Genomic DNA, 15,028 nt, shown 5'->3' with positions numbered 1-15,028 from the left:
AATTTGATAACACATGATCATGTGATCAACACATGCTAATTGCTCATTTTTTGCCACACATAAAGCATACATATTTAACCGACACATTGATGGTTACATGAATCTGTTCCCACACAATAAAAATCTCCATTTTCTTCCAGAATAGTATTTTTGTTGGTTCAGTTATTTTACCAGGGATTTAAAACTTAAGGTTAGCCACAGGTGCAGGAAAGTTGATGGTCTGTAGATGTTGCAGGAGGTGAAGTAGGAAAGTCATTGCACAATTTATTTTGGTTAACACATTGTTATATCTTGATTTTATTTGTCATTAATCATTAATAGCCTCTGTAAAAAAAAAAACAACTATTTATTTCGATAGTTTTTTTTTTTTTTAAGCTATAGGGAGCCATTGCATAAGAGTCAAAGAGCCACATTAGGCTCCAGAGCCGCAGGTTGCAGACCCCTGTACTCGATGTACTTAAGTAAAAAAGAAAATTGTAGAATAGCGGTGCATGGAAACAAGTTAAATTTGTTACATTTGAACACCAAGAGATTTTACCTCATAGATAAAATGTGGAAATAAAATGCAAATGCTCAATTAAACCCAGAGAAGCTTTGAGTTTCACTTTTTTTAAAAACTTGAAAATGTTAACCAGTAGGGGTGTGTATTACCTGGCATCTGGCGATACGATTCGTATCCCGATACATAGGTCACGATACGATATATCCTGATATTAAAGTATAAGGTGATTATTGAGATTTCTTTTTTTATACGTATATATGGCTGAAGAAACAACTAATCTGTAAATGTGTACACCTTCATGAGAACATTATGTATGAAATATAATTCATTGGCTATTTTACACTCAAAACATTGGCTTTAGCATGCCATGTGCCAACAAGGTAAAATAAAAAAATAACATACAATCTGCCTGTGGCTTTTAAATCAACTTTGACTTTAGTGCAACATGACTTTAGTTCAACTTAACTGAGATATATGCCTAGAACAACAAATAAATGCAGAACATTAGCATTTCTTTTTAGATTTTATTGAAAAAACATAAACTGGTCAACATGGTTTCAGTGACTTCTTTGTGCAGTTACAATGTCTCCTGCAGTGGAAAAGACTTTCCTGGTTAAATAAAGGTAAAAAAAATTTAAATAAATAATATTATGATTTTTTTTTTTTTTTAATTGAAAAAAATCAATTTGGACCATTTAGAATCGATCCGAGAATCGCGTGACGTCATATTGCGATTTATCGCCGAATAGATTTCTTTCAACACCCCTCTTAACCATAAAACTAAGGGACCTGCCTAACAGAAAAAAAATCTCAAACTACCAACATTTTTCATTTAGCCTCAAGAGAATAATGTTCTCCAGGTTTGTAGAATGAACTCGTGTCCTCTTTGCTCTGTAAACGAGCCCTGCTGCTGAAAAGCCTCTCACAAGCAGCAGAAGTGGTTGTTGGTTTGAGTCTTTTTATGCCGTGACGTCACCTTCGGTCTTTAAAGTAACAAGCTCATTTTTAAAGCCTAAGGAATAGAAAGTACAGATATTTTTTTAAAAAAGTCAGGAGTAAAAGTAAAAAAATTGCCCAAAAAATAAATACTCAAGTAAAATACAGATACCAGAAAAAACTACTTAAGTACAGTAATGAAGTATTTGTACTTTGTTACTTGTCACCACTGAATTGAACACACATACCCAGAGATGTAAAGAGTACTGATATAACCTACTCAAGTAGAAGTACTGTTACGTGATTGAAATTATACTCAAATACAAGTAAGTCATACATAAAATACTCAATACAAATAATAAGTAGCCCAATTAAATAGTACTCAAAGTAAAAGATACTAGTTACTTTCACCCTACGCGTTTATTTTTGGTAATAAATCTTGCCACGGTTCCCTTGGATACAGTAAACATCTCATGTATAAGCTTAAAAAGGAAGAGACCAAATCTTGCACAATTGGAACTTAATTTATTTTCCACAAAGGCATCTGTATGAAATCAAAGTTTGTCAAAATGTACATTTCTTTTTTTTAAATAGAATAACACCAATTAATTAAATTTAAAATAAAACTAAGCTCTATGTATAGCTACATTTATGATCTCTAAAACAGTGCCATGTGGGTAACAACATAAGCGGTAGTAACCACAACCTGAATCATAGAAAGTGGCTGAACGTTGATCAGAAATGGCACGACGATGAACACATTATGTTCAATAAGACCATGAAACGGCAATGAAAAAATAATCACAAAAATAATAATTTACTCAGTATCGGTTGGGTGTAGAAATGTAACAAATGACTTTACTTCTTTGAAAACGTACTTAAGTACAAGTAAAATTACTGATTTAGAATTATATATATATATACCCATATACCCAATATATAAGTACCCATAAAAGCAACTCAATTACATTAACGTGAGTATTTGTAATTCATTACTTTTACCCCTGCACATACCCAAATACAAACTTGTGCCTGACATGTTGAAGTTTTATCATCCCACATGAGCCCTGGATTCCTTCAGCTTGAATTTCCTTCAGACTATTTCCTCTTATCATCCCATCACCCACAATCATTACTCAGCCCACTGTGGTCTTTGCTACTCCTGGAGAAAACGTTGATATTCTGCCGTGTCATAACCTCTGAGAACAGTGTGTCTATCTGTTGCAGGACCCCGTGGTCCACCAGGACTCCCAGGAGAGAGAGGTCTACCCGGTCCACCGGGACCTCCAGGTCCTCCCGCGCCAGCCAGTGCCCGCATTCCAGAACCAGATCAACGTAAGATCACATCACATTTAACAAATACTTCTTCCTGTGGTTATTAAAAAAAAAAAAAAAAAACATTGGTCCTCATGCAAGAAGCTGTATGAGATCAAAAATTTGAGAACATTTGTTTGTATCTGGGATTTTTTGTACCCATTGATTTTTGAGCAGAGGGAACTTGTACCAAGAAAACATCCCAGCCTATTATACATACAGTACATGTTCAATGCTTTGCATACTTTATAAAGCGAACATTGGTATTGCAAGTGTATCTGGTAAAATCTGCACATTTGGCTTCATTTACCTTAAAAGTTTATATCCGGAGTTTCTGAGAAATCTATGTTTATATATCATTCTTTTGAAATTCGAAAAAATGCCGAACTAGTCTTTTACTATGGTATACTGCCTGTGGTCATTTATATACATCAATGTCTTAGAAACCCCTATACAAATAGAAAATCACGTCACCAACGCTAAGCCAATAGGCTTCGACATCCTGTAGCGGAGACTGTCAATCAAAGTGAATGCGTGTGCGTAAACTGTGCACGAAAACAATGCCGTGCGTCACAACAGCAAACAGGTTTCACTCTGAGCAGCATAGCATCATGGAGGAGCGCTCCGAAACGCCAAAGCTTCTACTAAAAAACAAAAGAAAAGTGCGAGTACAAAGTTTGCTTATTGGATAAACGTCTTTGTGACCGCAACAGAATTTATCTCAGAGCTGCTTTCCAAAGGGGGAGGGACTTGCTTAATTTAAAAGAATTCCAATCGGACCAGAATTTGGACATTTCTCATGGACAGGTAATAAACATGTTTTATTAGTGAAAAACAATACTACATGTGTGTTCGTGTGTTACACATTGTTATGTTCCGCCATAGGGGTCAACAAAAGTAGAGGTGTGGCTTCTGGAAGATTGGCAGAGGCAGGGGGGGGGAAGTGGAGCTGTTTAGGGAGGGACATCAAGATGTTTGCATTTGAATTTTCTCTCTCTCTTTTCATCCTCCGGATATCAGCTTTAAAAGCAACTTTTTTTTTCTCCAGAGAAGTTGTAAAAGTCAAACATTAGTCTCTATGTGATCTTGCAGTCATTATATACCTTAATAGTGTCCACAGTTTTATTTAAAAACTGACTCCCGGTGGCAGTTAACAGTTACTCAATTGTTGTATAGTTACTTTATCATTAATGAATAATTTTATAAATCAAGCAAGTTCTTGTTTTATCAGCTTTTGAGAAGAAAGAATATTAAACAACATCAAATCTCCTCTTTGACAGATATTGACAGTTATGTGGATCAGTGATATTGATCATGGTGCCATGATTCAACACTCAGGGGCACATTCACTAAAGGTGTTAACGTCACTCCACGTGCTAATAAAGGGAACAAACCCCAGGGAATCAGGACTGCGCGTCTTCTACGCGTCACAATGCGCCCTCTATCCATTTAGCGCGTTTCCCTCTGATGAATATGTAAAGTTGGCGGATCTCATAAGGGGCCTAAAAAAAAGGGAGGAGGAAATGCAAATAAATTAATGCAGTGGGCACAATGCAATTCATCAAACCTGGACTTGATTGGGCCCCCCATTTTTCCCCATAAATGTAACACGCACCACAACCAGGTGATAGTGATGGCAGCAGTGATTTTTGTGAGGAGACGGTGCAGGCGAGAGGAAAGACGACCGAGGGATCACATTTTCACACCTCGAGTTAATATTTTTGGTATGAATTAATTCACAATTTTAAGAATGTATCGTTTATTAGCCCATGACATTTTGGAGCTATTGGATGAAGCAGCAGCAGGAACATTGTGGAGCGCACCTTTGGAATGCTGAAAAGCAGGTTCCGTTGTTTGGATCGCACTGGTAGAGCTCTGCTCTACAGCCCCAAAAAAGTAGCCCAGATCATTATGGTCTGCTGCATGCTGCACAGCATCGCTAAACAACACGGGTTGGAGCATGATGTCATGGAAGTGGAGGAGGATGATCAGCAGGTGCCGTAATACAAAGCAGTTTCTCATGAGCCCGTTTCAAAAGGAATGCATTTTTTGATTGTTTCACTTTTGCATTTAACACAGAAAATGTCTTAATCAAAGAAATAAACATAATCAGAAATATCAAAGTCAAAGTCGTCTTTAATTGTCAATTTTTCAACATGTGCTGGTCTTATATGAGTTTACACTGGACATACAGAAAAATCGAGAGAGAAAAAATGTTTCTCTCTGAGCCACGGTGTTAAGTAACAGTAGAAAGATTTTAAAATATATACAGAATATAAAGGATAAAAATAAAAAAAAGTGTTTAGATACTGTGCATTTTGAAAAAGCAACAGCAGCAGCAACAAATGTGCTTGGACTTGTATTAACCGCAAGTAAATGAATACAAGGCACAAAACATAAATAAGACATTCTATATAACTCTGAACAGAAAACCACCTGCATCTAGGTGATGTAAAAATATTCGCATTGAAATTAACTGTATTTACTTATTAACATATTAACGTTTAAATTAAAGTTGCTTGTTTTTTTCTTTTGCGGGGGATGCGTTTGTGGCCGCTGGGTACGGTGTGCACATCTGCGCTCCCTTGCCCCGCACTCAGCTCTCCTTCACCGTCTAATGGACTTTCATGGCGTAAGGTGTATCTTTTTGGTAACATTTTACTTGAAATTTTATACATAAAGGCTGACATTACGCTGTCATTAGAATGAATAAGGTGTCATGAATGCTGTCAACAGTAAATTATGACACCTTTGGAGCAATGTTGGCATTTTTTGTGTTAAGTCTAGGATACACTGTGCGATTTTTTTCAATCGTTGTGCTCAGCTCCATCTGAAACTGCAATTCAATTACATAGTCTGAATGTGTGCAGCTCACGATTCATGTTCCCACACTATATGGACCGACACACGATCTAACTCCTCAAACTGTACATCCATACACAACATGTCGGGGGTCTTGTTTCCGGAAATGCAACGTAAAAATTAGAAGAAGAAGAGTTCTGAAGCATTGCCATTAAAACAGAAGAAGAGGAACCCAGAAGTGGATAGACACTCGGCAAAAAGAGCTTCAAAAAAGAAAAGGCAGTGATGCAATGCAGCAAGAACTGGCTGGACAGATGTGAACAGTACTGTCAGTCATTTTTGCAGCGGTCCTACGGCGTTCGCGCATGCTCAGTGTGAGAGTTTGAGGTAAACTGGTACATGGCACTGCTTCAACAGTGCGATGCCCTCACGAAGAGCGATCAGGATTTTAAACATATTTGATTTTCTTACGACCATACGATTGCTGATCGGGAGCTGGTCATGAGGTGTTAATCGCTTCTCATGACTCCATGTATGCTACACAATGCACGACACACGATTTAGCTGAGACTTGACCCGATTCCCAAAAACAGACACACAAGGGAAAAATTGGATCAAAGTAGACCAAAAATCACACAGTATTCCCACCTTTAGGTGGAGGGATCTAGTGGGGTTAGGGTAGTGATCGAACGTGATCATTCATCATTTTGTGTAGGGATGAAAAGGCAATGCACGGTCAACACCATGCTCCAAGATCAGTCAGGGCCTCGATGTGATAAAGATGTCCACGTCTCCCCTCTTTCCCTTCTCTCCCAACTTTTTTGTGTCCTCCTCTTCCTCTTCTTTTCCACTGCTACATTTTTCGTTCCAACTCCCGTATACTGTATTTCTCCACATAAAACCGAATGGGAGTGACAAGAGCTGGGTCTGGGATTAAGGTTCGGTTATCTTTCTCGATTCATAGCGTTAGGGTTAGGGTTTTAGGTTAGGGTATTAGGGTTAGGCCCGGGGCATAGGGTTAGGGTTAGGGTAAAAATGTTACCAAGAACATATACCTTACGCCATGAAAGAGTCCATTACATTTTGGAGGGGATCCGGATCAATACACTGATTCTGGATCATTTTTGACATATCAAAAAATCCCTATCGCTCATCATTGGCAAAATTTCACAATTTCATATCTCTGCTCATAATTGACGGATCTTTAATATATTTTGACCCACTTATGTTGGTTTGGTTTCTCAGTGACCCCACTGAGTTTCATCTGGATCAGATCCAGATTGCACATTTAATTGCCATTTATTTTGAAAACATGTCTATACATTTGGACCTACTGTGTCATTATTAACGGGAATATACATTTCTAACAAGCCTTTAAAGTGTGAGTCAATATCACTGATCCACATAACTGCCAATATCTGGCAAAGAGGAGATTTGGTGATGTTTAATATTCTTTCTTCTTAAAAGCTGATAAAACTTCATGACACCTTATTCATGCTAATGACAGATAATGACTGCATAATGTTAGCCTTATATATAAAACTTCAAGTAAAGTGTTACCATCTTTTTTTTTTTTTGTTTTTACCACAATCCGTTAAGTACTTTTGACGTAATCCTGCTACAGACAAACAAATAAATACAATATTCACTAATAAATAATCCTATTGTTATTGATTAATAATCAGATGAATAATGAAGGTTCATACTATGATGCTAGTATTTGGTCATAGTGCATGCTTTCCAGCTGGACTTGTTAAACAGTTGTGATTTTTCTGTTTTAAGCTGCAAAAGATTTGGAAGAACAGAGAATCAGAAACAGACTGACTGACTATAATCTTTTCACTACTACAAGCTTCCTGTTGATCACTGGCCAAGTAGAACAGAGAATCAAAGTATTAGACACAATGAGTTCAGCACAGAGCTCACATACTGGGATGAGAACCTGTTCACCACTGATGTCACTCAACAGCTTCCAGATGTTGGGCTCGGAGTTGGATGGGCTTTGTCGGATGTTTGTGAGACCGACGAAGGCCTGGACTTAGTGTGAAGAATAGGGTCTTTATATAGAGTGGGATTCTTGAAGAGGGTCTCTTAACCCTTCTATTATCCTCAAATATTACACATTTTACCCTTGGGGTCGATCTGATATTTGCCTCCAGAAAATGATTTTCAGAAAAATGTTGACCAAGCTTTTGTGTTGAATACATCAATAAGGCCTTGATAAATAAACTGTGTTCTGTAGCGCCACCATCAGGACAAACTTTTCTTGTTAAATTGGACTTAATCTTGAATAGTTTTCATCCAAATCTTCTCAAATTTCCCGACAACATTAATGACCACTAGAGTATGAACCCTATTGGTTGCTGTGATTATATAACTTTTCCTGCAGCGCCACCATCAGGTCAAACCTTCAGCTTTAGACTTAGTGTGTCTTGAAAATCTGTCATCCAAATCTTTTCTAATTTGGGGTGCACATTCATGATTTTCACAGAATCAACCATATTGACCCCCTTTTCCTCTCATAAACATATTTACACATTTGTATCTTCATTTTTGTAACGTATTTGGGGTTATTCACTATAGTCATCTGTCTCAGACACATCCTCCTCTATGTCACTTTCACTGTGAAAGAGCTGTTCCAAAACCTCGTTGACAGTAATCCTTTTATTTCACCATGTCATGTATCAACTTAAAAGTATCAACTCTGAACCTGCAGGTGTGGGGATGTAAGGTGACACACAGATGGATAAGTTTTACACACTTAAAACAGCTTGTGGTCAAATTGACCCCAGAGGAACACCAATGCGTGCAATATGCGTTCAGCACATTGAAAGAATGTTATCATGATCATTTCATGCTTAGTCAATTGTACCAATCAAATTAGGAAAAGTCATGAAATATGAAGCGAAAAAATAAGTAAATTGTGCTTTGAATGATAAACATTGAATGGGGTCAAATTGACCCCAAGGGTAATAGGAGGGTTAAGAAGTGAAGCTGGGAATGGTGATTTCTGTGACTTTTACATCAAAGTAACAGCAGGGACACAGGAGGGATTCGTGTTGAGCTTCCTTTGGAAAACACTGACTTGGTTGGCTTTTAGTTGACATAAGGATGTTGGAATTTATGTTTGCAGACAAAAAAGAAGTGGTTTCCAATAGCACAGCCAAAGTGTGCTGAGCAGTTTGAAAGTAATGGTCAACGCTGCTAATAAGCAACAAAGAAAAGTGTAGAAGTAGCATCTGAACAGAGGTATAAAGAGCACTCATATATCCTACTCAAGTATAAGTACTGTTACGTGATTGAAATTGTACTCAAGTATATTTACAAGTAAGTCATACATTAAAAAAACTCAAGTACAAGTAAAAATGTGCTCAATTAAATAATACCCCCACATTTATTTTTGGTAATAAATCTTGCCACGGTTCCCTTGCATACAGTAAACATCTCATGTATAAACATAAATAGGAAGAGATCAAATCTTGCACAATTGGAACTTAATTTTATTATTGTGTTTTGAGAAAGGCCTAAAAACCTCTCTTTTTACTAAAGCTTTCTGCTGAATTATGTTTTATTATCGTTTATTGATTTTATTTTATTTTTCTCTGCCCTTGTCTCTGTAGCACTTTGAGATTACTAAATGTAAAGTTCTTTAAAAATTAAATGTATTATTATTATTTATTTATTTATTTTTCACAAAAGCATCTGTATAAAATAAAGTTTGTCAAAATGTGAATTAAAAAAAATAAATAAATAATTACACCAATTAATTTTTGAAATAATAAAAAAAAAATTTCAGGCTCATAGTATAGCTAGATTTATGAATTCTAAAACACCCGTTTTAGAGTTTTGTTTCTGTTATGGCGCGGTGCATTACGTTTATTCTGATTGGTCGGCTAAGATGTGATGCCTGGTCATTTCATTTTTTTGGTTTCACAATGTCCATTGATTATTTGCAACAACAAAAAATAATAATTTACTAGTAATGGTTTGGTGTAGAAATGTAACAAATTTCTGTAGTTCTTTTACAACATACTTAAGTACAGGTCAAATTACTGATGTACCCATAAAAGCAACTCAGTTACAGTAACGTGAGTACTTGTAATCCATTACTTTCACCTCTGCATCTGAAGCTCCTGGTTTAAAGGTGTCACCTCGTGTTTTGATCGGTTGGTGGGGTGCATGCGGTGGTCTGACAGTTTGTGGATGTCAGCCGTTACAACTCCTACTCCTCCCTTTGTCTCCCAAAGCTTCATGCAGAGATTAGATCTCTCAGTAGGGCAACCCAAGGGTCTCGCTCCTGTAATGGCTCAAATCTAGTGTTTTTAATAGTTGCTCACTGTAAAAGCTGCATTTGTTTGATTTACTGCTCACTAAACTCTTAAATGCATTTAGGTTCTTATTTTTTCCCCGGTCACTTTCTAAACTTGGTTTTGGAGAACTGCGATCTTGTGGGCTATTTAAATGTGTCCCACAGTCTAACACATCTGATTGCTAACGGAGTTATGGCCTGACACATTCATTACAGTCATGTGTGATGAGAAGGCTGAAGAATATTTTTTTAACCATTTTGGTACATTTTTGCTTCTTTTTGTTTTTTCACGTTTTTTCTGCAACTACATCAAACTTGCCATATTTTAACCTATTTTCATCACTTTTTCTTGACACATTTTTGCTCCTTTAAATGCATTTTTGCTACATTACTCGCGTTTCAATGCCTTTTCTGTCATTTTTTTCCACTTTCAAGACATTATAAACCCTTTCCACTGCCTTTTTTACCTAATGTTGCTTATGTTGACCAATTACTGTAATTTTTAACCTCTTTTCACCATGTTTCATGCTTATTTTTGCCAATTTAATCGAATCTCATTGTTCCTACTATATGTTCCAGTATTAACACTTTGAACCCTTTTTGCCACTTTTTCTGTACATTTTTGGCCATTCTAATTTGCAACCCATTTTATTTCTGATTAAAACAAGGATTTACATCTTTAAGATGTTATAAACTATGGTGCAAATACTAAACTTCCTGGATAACAGTAGATATTATTCTGATAAATAAATAAATGTGGTTATCACAGATTCATAGAACAATGGACCATCATTTTATGGATGGACCCCAAAAATCTCCCCCCTTTATTCCCCCTTATAGATGGCCCTGTCTACACATGACTGTTCTTCAATGTTCATGTCTGTGTTCAACCACAGGTACAGTGGGGGTCCCCAGTCTCGTTGCAGGCTGAAAATATTGAGAACCACTGCCCTACAGATTTATTACCTGCATGACTAAGTAGATCCCTGTGACCCTGTGAGACAGGAGCAAGTGGGTTTGAAAATGGATGGATGATGGACTAAGTAGATGTGATTGTTTGTTGGGAGACACTGCCCTCTAGTGGTGAAATAAACTTTTGCACTGCACAAAAAAAGTGGCGATGCCTCGCATGTTTAACTACTGTCTACTCCCAAGAGATGAAATAAAAAACAGAATATATGACTGGAGATAAACTATTTTTTACAAAGATCTCTTCATGTTGGTGTCAGCAGCATTTGGTCATGGAATTGAATTCAGAAGGGATGGAACTTCATGATCTTTTCTACATCTGCTGTAAACACATTACAGTGTATTTTAGGGAGTTGGGAGAAACTTTGAATGGCAGTCAGTACAATAATTGGGTTCTGCACCCAGAATATAGTTTAGATCACAACAAATCTCCAGGACAAATGATCTGAATAACAAAAATAGACAACTGAGGGTCCTGCTGGTGGCCCCAACTTGTCTCTGTCAAGCCCTACACACGCTTTCACAAATGACCAATGCACTTCGATCTAAAAATATTCTGAAAATTTTACCAATTATTCTGTGATTATTCAATAGGCACACTATACATATTTAGTTTGATCGGATTAAGATATGGCCAATTTAGTGAAGGGGGTATCTATTGGTTTTTGTGAGTTTTTATTTTTCTTCCATTTTCAGTTTCCAATATCTCAGGAATTACATCATATATCAAACTGAAAATTTGGTATAATAATACAGCTCCACCTACTCTATCAGAATATATAAACATATCTGCTATACATCCTATCTGGTGGACATGCCAGCCCTTCAAAATTGGAAAAAAGTGTCTGGTGTTTGTCCTTTAGTAAACAACGTAGCATATGCCTCAGCTTAGAGCTATGTACATAGACTGTTCACATCATTAATGGTTAGTCACATATTGGTTCTTTGGTGACAGTCTCTTGAAATCCGAAAAAAAACTTTTTTCACTATTTCTTCTGGCCCATAACTGCATGTGGGAATGTAAGATAATAATGTGATCTGTTTTAATTTATAGTATCAATATTATTCTTTCTTGGGATACGACTTTTTTTTCCATTATGCAACTTGTTCATTTTTATTTTGGACCCAAACTTTGGGGTTATTTCACCACTTGCTGATATTGAAAATCCATTACATGAGTTGTAGCTTGCCTCTGTGTTTTATAATCATTTGTCATTTATTCGTTTTTCACGAGTAACGTAAAACATTTACAACATGTAAGTGTGTGGGAATGACAAAGAATGACCTCACTACCTTATTCCTTATGCATCACCCTGTGACCCTGTAGCAGCTAGAAGACCAGGCGAGATGTGTATATTAACTGAAAGCTAAATCTTTAAGTGAAGCATCAGTATTTTTGAATTTGTTTGAAACATTTACAGAGAAAGACGTCTGTATCTGAATAAACACGTGTCATTGTTTCTCTCCAGGTCAAGGAAAAGACCCCTTTTTCACCAACACTTTCCATGACTCTCGAGGGTCACCTGTTCCTGGACCTCAGGGTCCTCCTGGGCCCGTAGGTAAGTTTATTCCTGATGGCTAAACCTGGCCTAAGTTAAAACACTTTCTGGCATGGTAACCAAATGTTATCATGTGCTAAAATCTGGCCTTACACATGTGCAGAGTAACATAATGGCAAACATAACCTATGATGTTTATTTGATTGTGCAGGCCCCCCAGGTCCCAGAGGTCCACTCGGACCACCTGGCCCACCAGGACAGAATGTAAGCTTGCTAACATTATTTTGGCTTACTGCAGTTTGAATGTTGTTGTTGCACAAAAGCATCTTTGTCCTTTAATATTTGCTGCGTGACTTCATACAGGGGAAACCTGGAGCTGCAGGAACACATGGTCCTGTAGGACCAAAGGGAGAACGTGGGGATAGAGTGAGTGTCCTCCATTTGGATTATTTATGTGTTTTAAACACTAAGTTAGCCATTGGCAAGTGCTGGCCTGGGGGCCATGTGCAGCCCTCAATCTAATTTTATGTAGCAAAAGTAAAGTAAATTCCCAAAATGATTCCAAAAACTCACAAAATGACAGAAAAATAAGTTAAATGACTCCAAAAAGATACAAAACAACAACAAAAATATACTAAATGACAACAAAACACACAAAATTACCCCAATAACACAAAATAATGATAAAAGTATGCAAAATGGCTCTGAAAGACACGCATTACAGCTAGAAAAACACACATAGTGACACCAAAAGTACACAAACTACAGCAAAGAACATACTGTACACCACAGACAATACAGTAAATGACTATAAAAAGATACAAAAATACACTAAATGACTACAAAAAACACAAAATGGCAACAAAAAAAACCCAAAATGACTCCAAAAACACACAAAATGAAAACGGAAATGCACAAAATTACCCCATCAACACATTACACAACCACAAAAGTACGCAAAATGACTCCAAAAGACAGGCATTACAGGTAGAAAAGCACACAGAATGACACCAAAAATACACAAAATTCCTGCAAAGAACATACACCAAAGACAAATACACTAAATGACTCCAAAAAGATACAAAAAAACCTACAAAAATACACAATATGGCTACAAAACACACAAAATGGCAACAAAAAACAAAACTAAATATCTCCAAAAACACACAAAATGACTCCAAATACCCCAATAACATATAAGACAGCAATAAAAGTACACAAAATGCATTATGGCTAGAAAATCACAGAATGACACCAAAAATACACAAAACTACAGCAAAAAACATAGATCACAGACAAATACACAAAATGATGACAAAAAATACACAAAATGATGAAAAACAAAACAAGAACAAGAATATCCAAAAATTAAAGGAAAATCACAAAAAACCTTTCCTGTCTAAGAATACAAAAGATACATTTTCTATAATTTATGTACAGCCATAAAAAATGATTTACAGCTGCATCAAACCCCCGTGAAGATTATTTTCTTCTCAAAACCATCTGCTTTTGTTTTCTCAGGGTCCTCTAGGTTATCCAGGAGAGAGAGGTTTCAAAGGCGAGCCGGTAAGCCACACCTCTCTCTGCCCACTGTAAACTCATTGATGGAGTGCATGAATATATAAAAGTGAAACAACAAAACGTGAAGCCTCAGTTACTAGTCATGTGACTGTAAACTACTTTTACGAGCAGTTTTTACAGAAACCACACCACAACATGCAATGACAGAAAGAATGAGCTCCTTCTGTCTTTGTAAACTGCTGTTTGTTTGCAGGGAGTGCCAGGCCCCAAAGGAGAGCCAGGAGAGAAGGGCTTGCCGGTAAGAAAACACTGGTTAGAAGGATTTTTTTTTGATTGGGGACAATTAAATAAAATATTTTTAGATTTAAGAACAATTGAGATGTACCTTAAAAAAATTAAGTGTGAAGCTTATTTAGATCTGTGGTCCTGGAGGGTCCCTGTCCAGCATGTTTGGTGGAGCCGCATGATAACTAAGGCTGTGTTTGAAATGGCACACTCCGTACTATGCACTACAATCTCAATGAGTATATACTGTCTACTATATACTATAAGTATGATTAGGATGATGAGCGTTCCCACTGAAGTGTACTTCCAAGTTTCCCAAGATGCATTTGGAACATACAACGACAAAAACCTGAATCACACTGAGGCTAAATATCTCTGTTGATTCTCCATCTTGAAAAGTTCTGAAAACATTTTATGTGAGAAAGTGACCAAATAGAACACGTGTAGAACTCATGGCCCTGGGGCCAAATCCGGAGAAAGTAAAAATGACAGAGAAAACATGAATCATTTTATAAATGAAACTCAACAATATGTGCAGGTGTTCACAGTTTTCCCAGTATTTATATCGCACCATCACAGTCATTTTTAATGATAAACGGTTAGAAAAAATTCAAAATTGTTACAAAATCCTTCAATTTTACTCAAATTATTACATAATATTTTCCTTGAATAAATAGAAATTGGTCACAAAATCTAGGCAATTTAAAGTGAAGACCCTAGTGGGACTGATATCTGTCACTTATTGCTTGGATATGGTCGGTTTCTTACATATTTTTGTATTTTATGTAGACGTAGAAGTGCAAACTAGGGTACAGTATTGTTGAAATTACTAATTTTCCTACATAAATAAAATCTGTGGCCCACTTGAGATGAAACTGCTCCTTTTTTGGC

General features: G+C 36.7%; 1 protein-coding gene across 6 annotated transcripts in view; it reads left to right on the top strand.

Annotated features, from left to right (window-relative positions):
• Window positions 1–15,028, top strand: part of emid1 (EMI domain containing 1) — a 119,880-nt gene that overhangs the window by 95,664 nt on the left and 9,188 nt on the right. For all 6 annotated transcript variants that reach the window (XR_003674855.1, XM_028458356.1, XM_028458354.1 and 3 more), the window contains exons 9-14: window positions 2,666–2,773; window positions 12,302–12,391; window positions 12,543–12,595; window positions 12,695–12,757; window positions 13,853–13,897; window positions 14,106–14,150. Coding sequence is in view for 5 of the 6 variants with exons in the window: in XM_028458356.1 (XP_028314157.1) it covers window positions 2,666–2,773; window positions 12,302–12,391; window positions 12,543–12,595; window positions 12,695–12,757; window positions 13,853–13,897; window positions 14,106–14,150 (404 nt within the window). In the remaining variant the exon portion in view is untranslated. The remainder of the gene's footprint in view (window positions 1–2,665; window positions 2,774–12,301; window positions 12,392–12,542; window positions 12,596–12,694; window positions 12,758–13,852; window positions 13,898–14,105; window positions 14,151–15,028) is intronic.

The sequence above is a fragment of the Gouania willdenowi genome, chromosome 9 (genome assembly GCF_900634775.1).
Source record: "Gouania willdenowi chromosome 9, fGouWil2.1, whole genome shotgun sequence".
NCBI classification, from domain to species: domain Eukaryota; kingdom Metazoa; phylum Chordata; class Actinopteri; order Blenniiformes; family Gobiesocidae; genus Gouania; species Gouania willdenowi.
The sequence above is the reverse complement of the archived record's forward strand: the minus strand, read 5'-3'. Positions and strand labels throughout refer to the sequence as shown.